Source organism: Danio aesculapii, chromosome 20 (assembly GCF_903798145.1).
Source record: "Danio aesculapii chromosome 20, fDanAes4.1, whole genome shotgun sequence".
NCBI classification, from domain to species: domain Eukaryota; kingdom Metazoa; phylum Chordata; class Actinopteri; order Cypriniformes; family Danionidae; genus Danio; species Danio aesculapii.
The window spans coordinates 15,931,684-15,953,683 of NC_079454.1; the positions used below are offsets into that span (position 1 = coordinate 15,931,684).

Consider the following 22,000-nt stretch of genomic DNA (forward strand, 5'->3'; position numbering starts at 1 on the left):
ATTCAGTATCGTGACAAGTCTAATATAGTGAAAGAATCAGTTCATTAACTCGAGTTTGATAAATAGCATCTAAAACTTGTGTTTGAAAAAGAAAACGTTAGCTGACCCTTGCCATTTCCCTCACCCTGGCTGAAAATGAGCTCTGATATCCCTTTTTATTTTCACCATACATTCAGAACGGACCTTTGTGTCACTCGGAAGGCGGTGAAATTATAAATTTGTGTGACTTTCTCTTCCCTGATATGATATACAGCCAGGTACCCAACGCTTCTATGTAACTCCCAACGATACTTCCGGGTTTCTTCCCACCGCAGCCTCAATTTTAAAAATGGCGGCCGTGTAAAATCAGTCTATTGGTTGTTGCATGTTGGTTGTGCTTTCATGTTGTTGGTTACTTAACTGTGCTCGTTTCTTGGAGTGGCTGTTTGTGAGTTTGAGCTGTTTTTGTGCCTTGTCTCATGTTTGTATGTGTTTGTCTTGTCTGTAGGCTTCCACTGTCCACTCGGTTCAGTTTATCCTTTTGTAATTTTCTTGTTTAAGTATTTATATTCTTTAATTGAGTAGCTTTTAAGTGTTTCACTTTTTTTTATTTCTTTTCAGTTAGTTAAATCTAATTCAATTTCTCTTGCTTTTATTTTCAATAGTTTCAGTATTTCCCTTTTTGTCTGATTTTTTTTATTACTTAGTTTAGTTCCCCATGTTGTATTTTCTCTCTGTCCCACGCCTGTCCTCCTTTAGTGAGATGACAACTCTCCAGAATCTCTGGTCTGCAGTGCCTTCACCACCTCCTGTCTGGCCATACCATCATCACTGCTCGGTCTCCTGTCCTCCCAGCTCTCTGTGGCTTCTGACCATGCCATCCAGGACACTCCAGCACTACCTCTTTCCTCCGTCACCTCCATCCAGGACTCTCCAGCACTACCCTGTTCATCACTGTTGGACTGCATTTTCACCTAATCCCTTCTACAGATCACATAATTGTCAATAAACATCTCTGCACGGATTTGTTTGATCTAAAACATGAATAATGCCCTGGTCACCATTGTTGTAGCTGCTGGTGATTTGTCACACTTTTACTCTGCATAGTCTCCACTGTCCTCTCGAATATGGGTTGTAAACAAGATACAGCTGGATGATAGTTTGTTGATTGGTCATATGAGCCCAACTTTTACTATGCACTCACTACACTATACTGTGTCCTTCAAGTTGCAAGTTGTCATGCCATGAAACAATTTGTTCTTTATCAAACTGATAAATTAGTGCTTTTCCCATTCTGACTTAAAGCTGTCCTTGGATATTATACACACTGCGCCATTTGGTATATCAGTGCAGCTCTTATTCAACAACAGCATTCTAATTTTCTTTTAAGTAACACACCATGGGGGCGTTCCATCCGCAGGGGGTCAAAAACATGCCTCTCATCTTAGAGAATTCTGTTCTTAGAGAATTACTCTTTAAATGTTGATGTCTTGGTTGCTGTTTCATGGAACAGATGGTCGGTGAGCACATTATCTCTCCACAGAGACATTAGGTAGAAAAAGACTTTTAATATGTTGAATTCTGGCTTTCTTTCAGACATAATCACCATTTTCTTGCATCAGCAGAATCCCTGACAAACTCTTCTTTGGAATCCAGCAGTATTACATTACCGCATGACTTTTGTTTTAGGGGTCATGGCGTAAAACAAAAGCACATTTGAAGAGCTAACCATAATGAATGCATGCAATTATAATTCACCTCAACATGATATAATGTAAATTAGCTGTGTATATTTAAACGGATCAGCAATATTTTTATAAATAACAGTCAAATTTAACGTCTTAAGTAAATGCCTCTAAAGACATTTTTAATGTATCTTGCTGCCATGACAAAAGTTTGTGTAGCCATTAAATTGATGATCAATCAAATAGAATTTTTATATTATTCTTTAAGTTAATAACCACTCTTCCACATATCATAAATTACCACATATTAAGGGAAACTGAACTCACGATATGAAGCATGATGTAGTCTCCTAGTCTGGGAGCGCTGTCAATGCGGACAAGAATTCCATCTTTGATGGTGGTGCTGAAGCCCACTGCCAGTCTATCAGTTCGAGTGCTGGGCCTCTCATTGTTGGGCCATGTGTACATGATAAGTCCTCCACCCTTTCCAAAGATGTAAGTTGCTCCAGCTGCAGAGGAATAGAGAAAGAATAGTGTAAGGAGATTTTTCACAGATTTAACATTTCATTTAATTAATTTACAATGAAACAACCAGCTGTTATTGTTGAAATCTGTGCTTCAACAGTATTGCTAGTGCAGAATTCCATCTTAATTCAGTGCTCAAAAGCAACATAGAGCAAAAAAACTTACACAGAGCTTACAATCATACTGCTACAAGCATGAGTGGTCAAAATATTGCCATAAATAAAAAAAATCCATCTCTTTTCATTAACATACACATAAAGCACAAGCAATAAGGAATAGAATGCAATTATTAGGGCAACAAGTACACTTTACAAAACAGTATTGTAAGAAGAATTGTATGTACAGTACACCTGTGCAAGTTTGTCTGTCCTTTATCTCGAGGTTAACATACTGTAGTTACTTGGATCTGGTGCATAGCCTGACCAGATGATTGACCTGCACTGACAATCACAGCACTGCCTTCAAAGGTCAGGGGGACTTGAGGGTGTGATAAGCACACAGGACTGTCCTCAGCAGACACTCAGTTGATTGGACAAGTCTTTAACAAAGATTAATGTCTGGAATAGCTGAAACCTGCACCTCTAACATAAAGGACAAACATTGCACTCAAGGTCACCAATAATCTTTGTCATATTCTGACAAGACTGCAACGCTTCCTCAATTGTGTCTATACGTGCAAAGAGTTGTGTCTTTAAATTTCATTTGGTGGAACTTTGCTCCCATGACACTGTTGCTGTTGGCTTGCTTACAGTAGTTGGTGTTGGTAGAGCTTCCCTACTGTAAATCGCAACCTTCAAAAATGATATTTGTATTGAACTGAACTGAACTAAATCACCATTAAACTAAATCAGCATTCTGTGGCACTGCCTAATGAACTTTTTCCATACAGTTAAAACCTGTTTAGACCAGTTGATAAGAAAAAGAAAACTATTTACTGCTCTTTAATGGATAAATTAGCTTTGTTACAACTTAACAAGAATAAAAAAAATCAATCAATCAATCAATCAATCTGAAAATGTTTTTTTAAATGTAAAACAACAACAACACATTATGTATTGCTAAATTATTAGTTTAACTGACAATTTTAAGGTGTAGGATCATGCTCTTGTTTTAAAATTGTGGTTCATGCCAAATAATAATAATACAAAAGTAGTCTGAGAATGCTATGAAACCTCCAATGAGGCATTAAAGAATCACTTTTTTAACCTAATTTTTATGGCAACACTTAGACATTGGCTCGAGTGTCCAGTGCTTGAGCCAAGCTCAGGGGTAAATGCAAAAGGACAAAGAAAATCATCTTCTAATTTAATTTAATTTAATTTAATTTAATTTAATTTAATTTAATTTAATTTTTTACTCTTGATGACGGTTGTAAGATATAACAAGCTCTAAAAATGCATTTGAATCACAGTAATTACTTGTTGGAAATCAGATATATTTCTAATGTCTAGACAAGCCTTTAATCAATTATGTCTTGCTCTCTAATTTATTTATTCCAAGAATCATGTTCTAGACATAATAACAGTTTTGTTCATCATCGTAAATGTCAAAAATGACAACTGTAGTGTAATAGTTGCAGATAGTGTAGGAAATTGACTCCACAGAGGCAAAATTACAACCAATAATGCATTCCGTATATAATCAGTCGGAATAAAAATGCAACCCTTCCACACAAACATACATGAGCATTCCAGTAAAAGCTGCTAAGCATTTCACATGGAGGTAAAAGACATACTCATTTAAATGTCTACACTTTAAAAAGTTTCTGCTGTGGAACAAAACAAACAAGATCAAATAAGCAATGAAGAAATTAACTTGTTTGTGCAGGGTTTGGGCACTGTACAGAAAGTTCAGACTGCAGGTACACTGGCAGTTTTTATGCTATCATTTGCATTTTCTCCAACACTCATTCGCGATTAAGCCTATAACATTTCTTATTCACATCTGGGCTTGAGGGCCCAGCTGTTTGATGTTCCAAAGGGGAAGAGACATCATGCTAAGCGGATGGGTTGAGTCTCAGGAGACAGTGAGACATATGGGAGTGAGATGAAAGAGAATGATTGTATACATGCAAGACCTGCTCCGTGTCAACCTACATTGTCGGAACTAATATGTGTGTGCTTGGTCAACACCCCATTGCATTAGATCAATTACATTTTTGAGGCACAGAGTAAAAACCTGACCGATGGGAAAATAAAATATAGGCTCTCACTCAGAATTCCTGAATGCCTCTAATCTGGGGATAGACACGAATCTCTTCATGAGTTGTCCTTACTGTATGGTGGGATGCCATGGAATACTACATCCACACTGTACCCCGGGGAGCCAATTATCCCACTCTATGGATTTACTAAGTAACATGAGACAACATTCAGTCTTTACAACACCACATTTCTAATGGACCCTGCACGGGTAAGCTTAACGAATGCCTGAAACACATAAAAAGTTGTTTACCAAATTTAATCTCATCAGGGATTTAAGTGATTGCACACGTTAATTTAAATGCTGCCGAATTGGCAGGTAGACTGAGAGTTACTTGCAGCGTTGATAGAGAGAGGGAGTGTTTCGCATTTAGCCACTCGTGTTAAGAAAAGGCTAAACGTAGTGAGATTGTAATTACGCCACAAATGGACTGTTTTTAATGAATACTGAAAGCTTTTAAAAGTCTGCTGTTTTATGTATGAATTCATTACGGGCAAACTATCTTCCAGAGCAATATGTACCACAGTTTGTGTCTCCTTAATGGAATTTCAGGCCGGTGAAAAGTTCATTAAAAACTTCATTACAGAAATGCGCTGATAAAGAGTTATGAGTGACAAACATTTTCAATTCAATATAATAACACATATAAGTAAAGTGTGTGCACCTTTTTTAAACATTTTATTATTCTTTTTATTTAACAATCTGTTTGATGGATAAAATCAGCTACAAGCATTACTGCTAATAATCTAAATGTTGCTTTCACTATATTGAGTGTGTGCAGTTTTAAATATCAGACATCAGTACAAATTATCAATACAGTCTCAAGCCAAACACACATTGCAGGATTCCTGCTGTTCCTTCAGTTTGTCAAGAGGAATTGTCAATGTCAATGACTTTTGGATTGTGTATGAATACATTATTATGTCAGAAACACTTCTTTGTTTCTGTTTGTATGGATAGCTCTTTTATATTTTTATACTTTAAACTTTTTTATCTAAAGTCTTTAAATATTTTATATTTGCTTTTATTTTCCATTGTATAATTTATATTTCTCCATAATTTAGATTCTTATTGTTATTTATTTTTTCATTCATTAATTCCTTCCTTCATTCATTCATTCATTCATTCATTTTTCTCTAGCCTAGTCTCTATTTCAGTGAAACCGCCAACTATTCCAGCATGTGCTTTACGCTGCAAAATGCCCTTCCAGCTGCAACCCAGAACTTGGAAACACCCATCACACATTCACACACACACTCATACACTACGGACAATTTAGTTTATTCAATTCACCTATACCACATGTCTTTGGACTGTGAGGGAAACAAGAGCACCCATAGGAATTTACATTAAAAAATGATATACATATGTACATATCATTTTATTTTATAAAACACTGCTATAACCATATGTAAATTATATAAATTATGTAAATTATAAATGGTATGCATTTTTGTAATATAATATTAACTGATGAAAATGTTTTTTTTTTTTACAGAAAATGTAAACAATTATTTTAGACATACTTTTCCTGTTATGTTAAATTACATATCAATTTATGTTAATGAAAATAACAAGTTTATATTAGATTGACAATATATTAAATATTTCATTGTATTATATTATTATACCCCCCACCCCTAATCCCCTTTCATTTTACAGTAAATCTCATATGTGCATTTCTACATCCGCACTCTTTAATTGCACATAGATATAGGTATTTAGGTAAGTCTTGTCACTGCAACTAAAAAAAAAATAAATTCAGGCAAGGCTGCACATACTCTCCAGACTGAAACTTTCAGGCATGTTGGGCCTCAGGTCAATAATGTCGCAATTAGTAAAAGCCACAATAAGCAAAAGCATATACACACCAAAAAATATGACGTAAGTAAAACGACCATACTGTAGGTGGGACCACACATCAAAACCCCTAATGTTAAATTAACACGGTTCAATGTTTACATAATTCACACTCAAAGTGTTAAAAAACCCAGAGTTTTACATGATCAATCAAATGTTGACTAAGCTTTAGCGAGAAGAAACACAACCACATCTTACTTCAGCCACATCTTTAGATGAAAGCAACTGAAATAAAACACATTAGATCTCTCAAGATCTCACCAAAGGATCTTTAAACAACTTCACAAACAGCTTAATTTATTACTAATCTGAGGTGCATTCAACAAAACCACCATAATTACCATAGTTTTTTCCATAATTACCAACAGCGTTTTGAAGGACCAACAATTCTTTGATGCTATGTTTGTTATTTACAGCATGATTGTGACATTATTTTGATCTTAAACTTTTTAATTTAGCACAAATTATCACTCTATAAACCGCAGGAGGGCACTTTCATAAAAGGACAGTTTTAATCAATGTGGTACAAACTGCATAACTGTGACAGAGTTGGGAAATTAGTTAGCTAGATTCTCAAACAAAGCATTTTTCTTTGGTAGTTACATCATTGTTTGAGAAACACACAAAAGTCGCAGCCCAGGCTCATTTTGATTACATAACCCTATATAAATTTCTGGAGAGCACCAAATACACCCTAGGAGTTACGTTTTTCTTTTTTTTTTGCAATTTTTTTTCCCGCAAATCTGCCAGAGGCCGCTGTGTAAGCTTTGTTTGAGGTCTCAAATTTCTCTCACGAATGTCGTTCATGCCAACCGACTTTTTGAAAAGCAATCCAGAATAAAAAGAGCCTTTGCAGCAGCCTGTTTTTTTGCCACATTTTCAGATTTTAACACATTCTCACCCTGTTATTTACTTGTTTGTTTTATTTATTGGCTTTTGTTTTAGTCTTACTTGCTTTCTGGAACCGTTCTTCACCAAACTTAAACCACGTAGCCACAGTCAACTTCGCTCTGTGTCTCAAGTCCTTCGATGAGCCACTGGACAAACTGGTAACCGCGGAAAAGCCATCCACATAAGGTAAGTAAGTACGTAATGTGTTTTTATATAGCACATTTATTGTGTATGGCCATACACCCAAAGCACTTCACAATCATGAGTGGTCTCTAAGTGGTTAGCTGGTAAGCGCGAAAAGGTACTGTGTCATACTGCCCCGTAGCATTCGTTTTAAAAACAAAATGCAGCCATAAATTCATCTGGCTACATAGTTCGCGATCTCCAGAAATGTATATTGGACTACATTTTTAAAATGAGCCCATGTTTCAACGTCGTTAGTGAGATTTACTGAAAATAATAATTTTGTAAGACATTAGCATTGTGGTGAACTTTACTTGGGTCTTTTGGTCAATATCTTACTGGGGTCAAATCGTACAATATGAAGAGAGAGAGAAAAAAAGGTCAATACAGACAAGAAGTAACACTGTTTACCTGGCTTTAGACCTAAACAGAAGTATTTTCTCCATATCATTCTGTCATGGCAATTCTGGTCTCCTACTGAATAAAAGTGTGGATCTTCACAACACCGTTAAGATTAAGAAGATGGGTATGTAACAAAGCAGGACTAACATCTTTTGGTACAGAAAGAAATTGCGCAAGTGCCAGGTGGAACTGTCTCTTGGCTCATATCCCAGCCTGCTCAACTGGCAATTCAACAGTCAAAGAGCTAAATCTTTGTAAATGCATGGCAAGGAGTCATAAATAAACATCCCTCTAATTATGAAGGCATATGTGTAAACAACACATGGAAGCATGAAACTATTAGCATTTTGGCTGAGTTTGGATTGTGTGGCTTCTCCTGTTCCTGTAACACTTAACTAATTTCCTACAATAAGAGCAGCAGTTTCTGGTACTTTTACACACAAACATGCACACAGTCTTCCCACAAGTTCAAAATGTATGGGTATAGCTATACTAAATCGCTATAGAATGTAATGAATATAATATAGACACACACATGCACACATTTGAGCTGACAGCAAATCAAACTTAACATATTCCACTAGAGTTAACAACACAAAATCAATTACAATAATCTGAAACAGTCATGTAAACATGCATTAAGCCAATTAATCAGTTGAAGACAATTATTAAAGACAATCAATACAAAAGCAAAAGATGAATGCATAGTCTCAAAACAACATGGAGCATAAGATTCCCACACTACTGGCTGATCTGAAGATAATATGAACCTAAAAACGTAACTATTATTGAATTTGAGTATACAAACTCAAATAATAATAATGTAGTGTACAACTGAAATAATAATCTACATGTTGTGTTATAATATTACTTGGCTACATGAATGTGCTTAAAATACAATAACACACAACTACAAAATAGAAGACTAAGTAATGACATATATACAAAGTACAAATATTAGCCAAAAACTTAAATTCAGTAGGTACCCTAGATTGTAAAACATTGCCATATACTTTAGGTGTGTTGGTGCAACAGATTTCGTGGTGACCCTTGGAGACGGAGGATCCACAATTAGAAAGAATAACCTATCCAAAGATGGCTGCAAGTGAAGTCTCATTCATAATTCAGCCATCTCGGGGGAGACACTACTGCCTGCTTGGCATTCCAACGCCTTTCAGCACTGAACAGATTGTAGTTGAAAAAAAAAAGAAAAGAAAACATGTGCAGCAGTCTGGTCTAAAGAAATTACTTCATTACACTTATGAATACGTAATCTGGAAGTAATACAATGCACTGTACACTATAATAAAATTCAATTGGAAATAAATAAATTCAATTAGCAAACAGAGTTATATACATGGTGGATCAGTGGTTAGCACTGTCACCTCACAGCAAAAAAGGTCACTGGTTTAAGTCCTGGCTGGGCCAGTTGGCAGTTTTGTGTGGAGTTTGTATGTTCTCCCTGTGTTTGCATTGTGGTTTTTCTCCACAGTCCAAAAGACATGCGCTATAAGTGAATTAGGTAAACAAAATTGGCCATAGTGTGTGTGTGTGTGTGTGTGTGAAGGTGAATGGGTGTTTTCCAGTACTATGTTGCGACTAGAAGGGCATCTGCTGAGTAAAACATAAGCTGGAATAATTGGCAGTTCATTCCGCTGTGGCGACCCCTGATGAATAAGGTACTAAGCTGAAGGAAAATTAATGAATGAGTTATTTACATATGATTACCAAAATATAAATGTTTACAATGGCGTATTTTTATGTATGAATTATACAAATTAATTATAAATACACAAAAATCTCTACATAAATAACTGTATTTGGTGAAATGACACAGAATCCTAAATCTGAATGTATCTAAATCTGAATGTGGAAGCTGACAATTGAACCATAAGCTACATTAACCATTATGACAATTTATCAATTATGATAATTACATTAACCTTGTGATGGTACCTGCCATGTGAACTTTACACAATGAACAATATATTTAGCCTGGTGGCCAGTCTTCTTTGATTGCACAATTCACCAGGAAGAGTAGAGTGTAAAGGTTTAATTAGCAGAGTAATATAATAGTTTTGCTTAAAATACACAACCTTATGGGTGACATATCACAGTTCAAAAGAGGACAAACTGTTGGTGCACACCATATCCAGAGTAATGTCAGCATACCACTAAGAAGGACAAACCACATCCAACACAGAGTCAGTTTACATGGCCGGGCTGCTATAGCCAAACCTTTGGTCGCTTTTGTCGGTGCCAAATATTGGTTTTCAATGGTGCCTGCAGCAAAAATTTTGGACTGTTGACAATGTGTATTGTTCTCTGATGAGTCCACCTTCACTGTACTTCCCACATCCAGGAGAGTTATGGTGCATAGCGGCATCAAAGAAGCATACCACCGTTGTTGCATGCCCAGAGTGAAGCATGGTGATGAATCAGAGATAGTTTGGACTGTTATTTCATGGCATTCCCTCTGTCTAATACTTGAGGACTGTCTAATACAAGGACTACCGAACCATTCTCAAAGACCATGTGCGCCCAATAGTGGTGCCATGTATCAGGATGCTAATGCACCAATACACACAGCAAGACTGGTGACAAAGTGATTTAATCAACATGAAAGCGAAGGTGAACATCTCCCATGGCCTGCACAGTCACCAGGTCTTAATATTACTAAACCACTTTGGAATGTTTTGAAGGAGCAAGTCAGTAAACGTTTAACCCCACCAGCATCACGTACCAGGCCTCCTGTATCAACGCTACATACACACAAAAACTTTGCGTACGCCAGATACGCAAATGCGTACGTGCATTTCTTGTGTGTGTTTGTTTTATTTCCATTGGCGACTCCCAGAAGCAATTGTGTTAAATTGCACACTACAAGTATTTTTGAGCAGTGCAATGGCAGCTGTATGGGACGGGATCATCCACATGTCAAGGTGGCAGACACTCGGTCAGTTGTAGAGTGGGCGATTGGGCAGCTGAAATCCTGGTGGCGCTGCCTTGATGAGAGCGGAGTGGTGCTGCTATACCGCCCTAACAAAGTGTTCCTCTAATACATCTGTTTCTCCCACAGACAGGCCCAGATTAAGAATTTAGAGGCCCCTGGGCACAATGTCTTGTAGCCCCCCTCCCTGGCCGCAACCCTATAGTTGAATTAAAAAATAAGATTAACATATTTTTTCATTAAAATTAATCTATAATGTATTGCCCGCATTTTTTAAATAAATGATATACAGTACATATATTTCTAGTCTACAAAGATTTTACTTATTTTTAAAGCATTAAAAGCACACTTTAAAAAAATATACTAATACAAGTAGTGAAAATTTATGAATTTTATTACACTTGTTCAGGTTCACTCATAAAGTACTAAAATTTATATTTAAGGGTATTTTTAATGTATAACTTCTACAAACTTATAATGCATATGATTTGGATATAACACTTCTTAAATTAAGTTAAGTTCTATGAATCTGAGTCTTCCATAATACACACACTTATTAATGATTCCTACTTGACTTGCTAGTGATGAAGAGTAGGCAAAATCTGATATGTAGTGGGGGAAAAAAGAAGAATAAGGTCATCAAATGCTGGATTCGAACCGGGTTTAGGATCGATCATGTCAAAACATGTTGCCCTGCGCTTTTTGAGTTGTGCCACTCACACTGCTATTTGCCACTCTCTTTAGTTCTGTTGTCTCTGTCAATCAAACGGTGATGGGCGGGAATCACTCGACTAGCTCATTCCAACGAGGTTTGCTATTTGCACTTAACCTAAATAGACACTACAAAATTTTACACCCTTACATCGGACTATTTCTTTTTTAATTTACTCACACTGCAACGTTCAGACCCCACTGCGTTAACAGCGTCAGCTTAACTCTCCCACTCAAATTTTTTCTTTTGTTATTAATTCCGGAGGACAAACTTGCAAATAACACAGTTCTTCTCTGGTCTACCTCTGATGGGAGCACCTCCAATTCACATTCTGTAAAGTTTCTCTTTTTGCTTGCTTGCTTTTGCCATTGCTTTTTCGTTTGGTTTTGCCAAAGAAGAGTCATTACCATATTTAATTGGGGGGGGAGGCAGGGAGGGGTTTTGCGCTCGTGCATGTTGCTCTCAGTTTCACATTAATTTGAATGTTCAAAGAGAATATGCGTGGGATTGCGCATACGCAGTGTTTCATACATCAGAATTTTTTGCATTGCATACGCAATGTTTTAGTTTGAATTCAACGCAAATCTTTGTACTTGAGGCCCCTGGTCACTATTGTGCAAGAATAATGGCTCAATATCCCTCTGGCCACTTTGCAAGAATTGTATCTGTCATTCCCATTAAGAAATTATGCTGTATTTGCCCCCAAATTAATTATTGTAGTCTTAAACCAGGCATTTCAGTTTCAATGTCCAACCCCTGTATACAATGGCAGCCAATGATGAAACCATATATTTTTTTCGGTAAGGGCAAGAATTGTTACACTGGTTAAGAGGAGGCCATATTAATGTACTCAGTAAGGCTGTGAAGCTTATTGAAACTGTGACTTCAGCTCTCTCTGCATGATCTCTACAAGCTTTCTTTTTTCTGTCCCCATGCTTTGATGTTTTCTTGCTCAACATGATCAATTTACACACCTAAAGGAACTTGTGTGTCCTCTATTTATCCAAGAGCACTCAAGGAGATGATGAATTTGTTGCAGGGTTATACTGAGTGGAAATCAGTGGCAGAAGGACACGGACAGAAATCGCAAGACATGGCCCCAACCTCTATTCAATTCTATGTGAATGATTTATGGCTGGTGTGTGCCCTGAATAAACACGATAATCTACCGCAGCAAGGGACACTGTGGACACAGTGGAACATGTGCTGTTTGGGCATGTACACATATTGTGGATGAACAAACATTTACATTTAGTCATTATTCAAATCAACTTAAAGATGTGGAAGGCATCAAGTAATTTATCACCAAGAGGCAACAAGAAGTGTTATTTATACAATCTTTTTGGGCATTTTTAAACAAATATAAGCTAAAGTATGGAGGAATTAAGGAAATTCTGAATATTTTATTTATTACTATGTCGGAATTTAGTAACATGAGTCATTTTATTTATTTTTGTATGCCTTATGTTGCCAGGAACACACATAATGACCTTAAACCGTAGTATCTTTATGTGTTGAAGTATGACAACTGATATTTTATCTTTGCCATGGTGACAGTAAATAATATTTTACTAGATGTTTTTCAAGACACTTCTATACAGCTTAAAGTGACATTTAAATGCTTAACTAAGTTAAGTAGGTTAACTAGGCAGGCAATTAGGCAAGTTATTGCATAAAGATTGTTCTGTAGACTATCAGAAAAAAATATCTTAAAGGGGCTAATAATTGTGGCCTTAAAATTTTTAAAATTAAAAACAGCTTTTATTCTAGCCAAAATAAAACAAATAAGAGTTTCTCTAGAAGAAAAAAATATTATCAGACATACTGTGAAAATGTCCTTACTCTGTTAAACATCGTTTGGAAAATATTTCAAAAATTAGAAAAAAATAAAAGAGGGGCTAATAATTCTGAGTTCGACTGTATATATTGTCTAAGTAGAACATGGAACATTGCCATAGTCAACTGTGAGATATGTAAACTTGTGATTGCCTGCCGGATATTTTAAGTTGAGGTGCTATTTGTTTTTATATTATTATTTTTTATAATATTTACTTTTGCAATACAGTCCAAAAGTGAAGAATTTATGCTATTTTTTACTTAATTGTTCAAGCTACCTCACAGAAGTGCTCTGTTTGTTAACAGAGGTGTTGAATGTTAAAATAAGGTGAATCAGGAACAGGCTAGATCTATTTCTTTGCTTTTCTTCATTTTTTTTTTTGTATTATAGAAGTGTCGGATCGAGTTTCGGTTTTGGTGGATATTCAAAATCAAATGACTCGGACTCAAGGGCAAAAAAACCTGATCGGGCCATCCCTAATAAAAATGGCCAAAAACGTTTTACACCATTCCAGACAATCAATCTATCAATTTAACTACATAAAAAAAAACAACTAAACTACTGGCATACTGTCAAGTGTTGTTAATTTAGTGGTGTCAGCCGTTATTCAATAACACTGATGTTAACTAATGCTAACTATGTGCGACCTTAACAGCATATAATATTTTAACTCCAGACTATACCCAGCTAGCAAAATTTGTGTGGCTCAAATCCGGCCTACACCAGACTCTTTCATCCGGCCCACATACCGCATGGAATGATGGCACTTGGGCGGCCCGCTCCTGTTTGCCAGATCTGGGCCACAATTAAACCATAGCAATATCACATATCAGCCAAAATTCAACCAAATGAACCAGAACTGACCCTATTCTCAGGCACAGTTTGCTTTTATTCTGGTCCAGATCTGGCCCACAACAGACACTTACATCTGGACCACATACTGAATGGAATGATGGCTCTAGGGCGGTCCGCTCCTGTTTGTCAGATCTGGGCCACAAATAAGCCAAAGCAATACCACATATTAGCCAGCATTTAACCAAATGAACCAGAACTGACCCTATTCTGGGCCACGATTTGCTTTTATTCTGGCCCGGATCTGGCCTACACTTTGCACTTGCTGGCTGTGTCAAGGTACAAAAATCCCAGCATGCACTGCAGTACGAATACATTCTATAGCTAATTGATGCTACAGTTTTCATTATTTGCTTTTGATTTTGCTGTTTATGTTGACGTTGTTGATTTTGTCACTTTTAGTCTCCTGTTTGTGATGTTTGTAAGTTTTGTTCATTTTATTAATTGTCACAGTTGTTAAGGTTCATACGCTGATTATTGATGTCTCTGTGAACAGAAGTTGAACATAGAATTTTTTAGCTTATAAACCTTCATAATTCTGTGGCATGTGCAAGCATGTTATTACGTAACTTTTAATAATGGATCAAACATTGGTTAACATCAGTGAATTATATTATGTCATCACAGGTTGTGCCTCACTTAATTTTATTGTTTTTTTTTTTTTTTTTCTTTTACTTGGCTTGGCTTGTTTGCTGTAATAAATTAACTTTTGAAGCAAAGTTCTTAAAAGTTACAGCAGCCCAAAGAAAATTTATATTAAGAGATTTAGGGCTATTAGCCCAATTAAACCAAACACTTTTCTCCATGATGGTGACTTTAGTATATGTGGTCCACATATGTTTTAAGATAACTGGGCCACATTTGCCATATCTTCTCTGGGCCACTTTAGGCTCACAACCACATTAGCCAAAGTTTACTGTGCCAAATATTTGCCAAAAGTGGCCCACATACGTTTTAAGAAAATTGGGCCATATTTGCCAGATCTTCTCTGGGCCACTATAGGCTAACGGCTGCATAAGCCAGAGTTTACTGTGCCGAATATTTGCCAAAACTGGCCCACATATGTTTTAAAATAACTGGGCCACATTTGTCATATTTTCCCTGGGCCACATTAGCCAGAGCTTACTGTGCCAAATATTTGCCAAAAGTGGCACACATATGTCTTAAGATAACTGGGCCATATTTGCACTCACACGTGTAAGCCACTTTAGGTTTAGACCCAGACTGCTCTTAAATGACTATGCCACATTTTTGCCAACTATGGCCCACATTTGTCCTCCATCATTTGGGCCAAATTTATCATTTTCCACATGGGCCACATTAGGCTCACATTCAGATTGCATTTTGCATAAGTGCCAAATCTTTGCCTTAAATGGCCCATATATGAATTTGAATCTTTGGCCCCCCTTTGGCATTCTACAGCTGAGCCACTTCAGGCTCACATTCATTTTGTCTAGGCTGAAGGAAGACCACCAGTGCCGCATTCATTCCAGTGTCTCCTCCTTAAAATGTCATTGGCCATCTCGACTCCCCCATGGGACACTCTGAGGTGTAAACAAAAAGAGAGGAATGAGAAGCCACTGGGAGGACAGGTGATTTATCTCCTTTGTAGGCCACTGAACCAGCTTGCAATGGTCCATCAGCTATCTGTTTTCAATCCTAATCAACAAGTGAAAAATACTTAATGAGTCTCACGAACACCATTCTGAGGGATTGAAAGGTTGAAAAGGATCAATGTAAGGTGTCTGCTAAACAGATGTAATTAACAGAATTCCTAAAAGCAACTGATTGACAGCATGACAGCAATGATAAAAGTGAGGACAAATAGCTATGCAATACCTATTTAATGATGGTCCAGCTAAAGGCTTGTGTTCACCCTTTGTACACATTTTGAACCTACATATTCTCATACTGATGCTTGGTTGGGACCTCAAGGTGCCACATTTTTAATACATAAGATCCCCTTTCACAATGTTTTTTTTAATTCATTGCTTTCGATAAGTAATATTTGGCACTGATACACATCTAAAAACTTAAAGGTACAGGAATTTAATTACATTAGCGTTGACTTAAAAAAATGATACTCTTGTTATTGTATCGTGGTATCGTGGTAAAGTTCTGTATTTAAAATTATAATTTTTCAGCAATTAAAAATCAGAGTTTTAGTTTGTTTTTCATATTAAAATGACTGCACATTATATTATTTATATAAGAGGTTATGTTTGGGATAGAGTCAGAATCAGAAAGAGCTTTATTGCCAGTTATGTTCACACATACCAGGAATTTGTTTTGCTGACAGAGCTTCTACAGTGCAAAAGAATTACGGAGACAGAGCAAAAAACAGATAATAAATATTTTTTAAAAATAGAAGTAAGTAGTGAATGCAAATACACAAATTGACAAGTGTATGCACAGGTATATTACTATATACAACGTTATATGTGCAGCTGTCATGTGCAAATTGGCATGTAAAGTAAGTTGTATATGTGTATACAAAGTAGTGATGTTTGATTCACAATTACTATCATAAGGTGTTCATGAGATGGATTGCCTGACGGAAAAAAAACTCCTTTCCGTGTCTGGCTGTTCTGGTGCACAGTGCTCTGTAGCGTCAGCCAGAAGGTAAAAGTTCAAAGAAGCAGTGTGCTGGGTGTGAGAGGTCCAGGGTGATATTGGCAGCCCTTCTGCTCGCTTTGAAAAGGTACATTTTCTGGAGAGTAGGGAGGATTGTAGCAGTGATTGGCTCAGTAGTCCGAACTATTCGTTGTCATCTTCGGAGGTCAGATTTGGTAGCTGAGCTAAACCAGACAGTTATTCAAGCACAGAGGTCTAATTCAGTGATGGAAGTAGAGGTGGGGATAGATGTTAAAAATAGAAATATCTATTAAAGAACAGATTATTATTTAAAGATAGATAGCTAGCTAGCTAGCTAGCTAGCTAGCTAGATAGATAGATAGATAGATAGATAGATAGATAGATAGATAGATAGATAGATAGATAGATAGATAGATAGATAGATAGATAGATAGATAGATAGATAGATAGATAGATAGATAGATAGATAGATAGATAGATAGATAGATAGATAGATAGATAGATAGATAGATAGATAGATAGATAGATAGATAGATAGATAGATAGATAGATAGATAGATAGATAGATAGATAGATAGATAGATAGATAGATAGATAGATAGATAGATAGATAGATAGATAGATAGATAGATAGATAGATAGATAGATAGATAGATAGATAGATAGATAGATAGATAGATAGATAGATAGATAGATAGATAGATAGATAGATAGATAGATAGATAGATAGATAGATAGATAGATAGATAGATAGATAGATAGATAGATAGATAGATAGATAGATAGATAGATAGATAGATAGATAGATAGATAGATAGATAGATAGATAGATAGATAGATAGATAGATAGATAGATAGATAGATAGATAGATAGATAGATAGATAGATAGATAGATAGATAGATAGATAGATAGATAGATAGATAGATAGATAGATAGATAGATAGATAGTGCTGCTGTCATAGTGCTTCTGTCATGGTCACCAGCTATCCAGCCTGTGCATATCGCTAACAGACTACAAATCTGCTGGTATTTGATATATATATATTATGAGTGAAGTCAAACCCAAATACGATATTCGGAAAGGCACGAATAGCGTGTTTTTTTACAAATACTTATTTCAAACAAATACTTAAAAATGTATTTGTATTCGACAAGAAAGACATTGTATCAAAAAGCAGCGTTTCCTCATGAGACCGCAGTGCATGCACGCGTGAGTGAGTGAGTGAGTGACGTTTAAGAGTCGGGGGCGGGGTGGGGGTAAAAGGTGACTGACACAGGCTGCTCCACACAGCAACAGAGAACGCTTGGCTGAAAGAAAAAATACTTTGCTGCATCATTATTTTTGTTATTTAGATTTTTGTACCTTAACTGGGTTCCGGAGGCAGTTTATAAACTTGTAGCGGAGTTGTTGCAGAGTTTGATCCGCATATTTTTCCATTACGCTTCATTATTGACGTCTGTAATCAGGTGCTCTCTGTTTACGTAGCTGATGACAGAGTAACGTTCAGTTATAAAGGTTAGAACGATGCTTGTGTAGTTGTGTCGAATTGTATGCACTTGTTGGAGTTATATGGTACATTTAAATTGCTGTCTTTTGCAGACAACAAGATATACGCTATAGGCTAGTTAAGCTTAGCATAGCTTCCCATCACTTACTAACTTGAAACTCCTCACATGGATTTGGGCACCAAAACAGAAAAAAGTGAGGCTGCTGCTGAGCCGTTTCTTGGTCCTCCACCAGCCCCCCCCCCCCCCCCCCCCCCCCCCCAAAAAAAACAACTTTTTACAGCATTTTACAGTCACTGCTGCAGATAAAACCAAAGTGATACTGTATGTAATGTGTGCAAAAGTGAAATCAGCAGAGGCTTTTCGGCTAAGTCTCTTTATTAATACGGTGTTGCCACAATGGAATGAACCACCAATTTATCCAGCATATGTTTTACGCAGTGGATGCCCTTCCAGCTGCTACCCAGCACTGGGAAACACCCATACACTCTCATTTACACACATACACTATGGACAATTTATCTTACCCAATTCACCTAAAGTGCATGTGTTTGGACTATGGGGAAAACCGGAGTATCCAGAGGAAAATCCAGCGAACCAGTGACCTTCGTGCTGTGGTGCCACCATGCCACCCTCTTTGTAATGCATAATCATATGCACTTAAAGCATCCTCTCCTGGTACTGTCTGGCAACCTCCCACAAGCATCAATCCCCTCATCAGCACAGCCATGTTCTGCTAAATCCTCCACAACCACCAGACCATCAACACAGTCACGTTCTGCCCCCTGCAAGTGAGTTTCAAACATAAAAAAACTAAAATCAAGTGAAAACATAAAAAACCTCTTTGTGTCTGTTTTGTGGTAGGCAGATGACAACAGCAAGGCTGTATCTTGTAGTATTATATAGAATACAATTTTTGTTTTGCCAGATCTCCCAGTCAGGGGTTTATTTAGTTTTATTTAGTTAATTTTAGTTTTTGGAACTCTGTGCATTAGAAAGAAGTTCTTTCGGAAGAAGAACAGTTCTTTTCAAGTATTATTTGTTTTTATTCTGTCTATTCAGTGTCCTTCAACAAGAACGATGGTGGTAGGGTTCATAATGTCCACAATGGTATTTTATTAGTTGTTGGTTTAACCATGGATGAGGTAATGGCTGTTATGTTATTTTCTTTTCAATGACGTTTCTTGTTACATATCCATAATTATTATAATGGGTATAATTAAACAATACTTGCACTATAACATAAATTAGAAGTGTAATACAAAATAAATGTTTTTTTATGCCATTTAGAATTTTACTCGAATACAAATACAAATACTTTTCCCCCCTCAATACAAATACAGATACAAATACCAGCTGCTTTACACACCCATATATATGTATATATATATATATATATATATATATATATATATATATATATATATATATATATATATATATATATATATATATATGGCTCATTTTGACACTCTCATTGTTGCTGAGTCTTCTTAAACTGTCACTGTAAACATTACGATGCGGTTTCCTTGCCTTGCTTTCTGTGTTTGAACTTTTGTCTTTTATTAGTTTGTTTTACATTGTCTGCTGCCTGCCTTTCGACCATCTGCCTGTTTATTGACCACAACTCTAGATTCCCTGTATACATTTGTTTGCCCTTGTGTTGACCATTGCTTGCCTGAATATTTTGCTAAATAAACCTGCGTTTGGATATAGCGATTCTCTTTCTTATAGCATTCTAGTTATGAATTTTTTTGTAGTGTGATCAATATTTGGTGTAGTTGTAGATGAGTTTGGAAGCAACTTCTAACATTTTAATAATATTTTGGCAAATTGAACGAAATGAATGAAATGACTCGAAAAAAGATTTTTTTAATCTCAATGAACGAGACTCAAATGTCTGAGTCAGTAAAATTATTCAAACTTCCCATCACTAATAGGTAGATGAAGTAAAGTGTTTTAGTCTATTCTAATCTACATCCTACTACATCGTACTAGTTATAGCACAATGGACCCCAGGAAGAATAGACACTACCTTGGTAGTGGCTAATGGGGATCCTGATAAATAAATAAATAAATTGTTTTTCTCTTTTAAAAAAAATTAAATCGCAACTAAGAATCAATAAGAACTGGATTTGTTAAGCAGAAACAGAATTGTAACCGCAATCGCTAAAAAATTATACCCAACCCTTACCAAGCCTCATATATCACAAGAATGTGAGTGAAAATATGTTCTTTCAACCCCACTTTATCTTAAAAATAAAATTATAGAAAGGTGGTTATAGGAAATACCACGCATGCCTTATTGCTGAGTTCCTATACACTGTAAAACCCAAAAAGTTAAAGTAACTCACACCATTTGAGGAAACCGATTGCAATAAACCATTTAAGTTCTAAAACTAATCCTAATGAATACTGTAAACTTAATCCATTTGAGTAAATGAAGCAATTTGAGCACAGTAAAACCCAATAAATGAAGATAACTCAAACCAACTGAGTACTGTAAAACCCAATAAGTTAAGGAAACTCAAACCATTTGAGGAAACCGATTGCTACAAACCATTTAAGTAAAAAAACTAAGCTATATGAGTATTGTGAACTTACCCCATTTAAGTTTAAATAATGAGGTATTTAAATAACTCGTTACCTTTAACACTGACTCTTTTCAAATGAGTAGAATCTACTTTCAATAAATTTTGAGTTAACTACACTCATTTCATTTAATAAAGTTGACTGTTGGATTTTACAGTGTAGTATTGTTATCTTGCCTTGAGATGAGAATTCTGTCTGTTTCTGTGGGTGTGCAAGTTTGAATATTGTATGTTTATTCTAAAGCCAGAAGTTTTCTTAAACTGTTCTCTTCATTTTGTATAGATGCCTTGCAGTTTGCTTGTTCATCCACACCAAGGTTGTTTTTTTTCCTCTTTCAACACTTTCTTTGAAGATGTGTATGGCTGAACTGATGAGAAATTTCAGAGAGAGAAGAAAGGCTTTCAGGAAGCGCTTGAAAGGTAGTGGAAGAATTGGCATTATGATTTTGCAAAGCACAAGGAGACAGATGCCACAGGCAAAACACCTTCCATGCAAAGTATCAAAATTCCTCCAACTGAGCCAATGCATGACCACTGGGAAATATAAGACATTTATTCAAAAGCACAAACTCAATTATTTTTTCTTCAGTTGTATGTTTCCAGAGTTGTTTGAAAATATCTCCCACCAAGTCAGAAAAAAATATTCATTCATTCATTCATTCATTCATTCATTCATTTTCCTTCAGCTTAGTCCCTTATTTATCTGAGGTTGCCACCGCTGAATGAACTGCCAACTCCAGCATATGTTTTATGCAGCGGATGCCCTTCCAGCTGCAACCCAGTAATGGGAAACACACATACACTCTTGCATTCACACACATTCATACACTATGGTAACTTAGTTCCAATTCACCTATAGTGCAAGTGTTTAAACTGTGGGGGAAACCAGAGCACCCGGAGGAAACCCATGCCAACATGGGGAAAACGTGAGCCAGCACCTTCTTGCTGTGAGGCGACAGTGCTAACCACTGAGCCACCTTGCCGCCCCATCAGAAAATATGACAAGCCAAATGGGATTTGCTATTACTGAGTTTAAACTAGCAACAAGTAGTCTTCATAGATCAGTCATTTGCAGACTTTAGCGAATTCACAGCATGATGTGGCCCTGCATTAATATGAATGCATTTTTTATTAGAAGAGCAAGCAAATACATGTTTTATATTTGGTGTTCAAAAACAACAACAACCATCAACAACTTAGAAACAAATCCAAACAATTTTGGCTGGAA

General features: G+C 36.3%; 1 protein-coding gene across 11 annotated transcripts in view; it reads right to left on the reverse strand.

Moving 5' to 3' along the window:
• Positions 1-22,000, reverse strand: part of LOC130247669 (neurexin-3b-beta) — a 334,636-nt gene that overhangs the window by 96,245 nt on the left and 216,391 nt on the right. For all 11 annotated transcript variants that reach the window (XR_008839567.1, XM_056481053.1, XM_056481048.1 and 8 more), the window contains one exon: positions 1,992-2,173. Coding sequence is in view for 10 of the 11 variants with exons in the window: in XM_056481053.1 (XP_056337028.1) it covers positions 1,992-2,173 (182 nt within the window). In the remaining variant the exon portion in view is untranslated. The remainder of the gene's footprint in view (positions 1-1,991; positions 2,174-22,000) is intronic.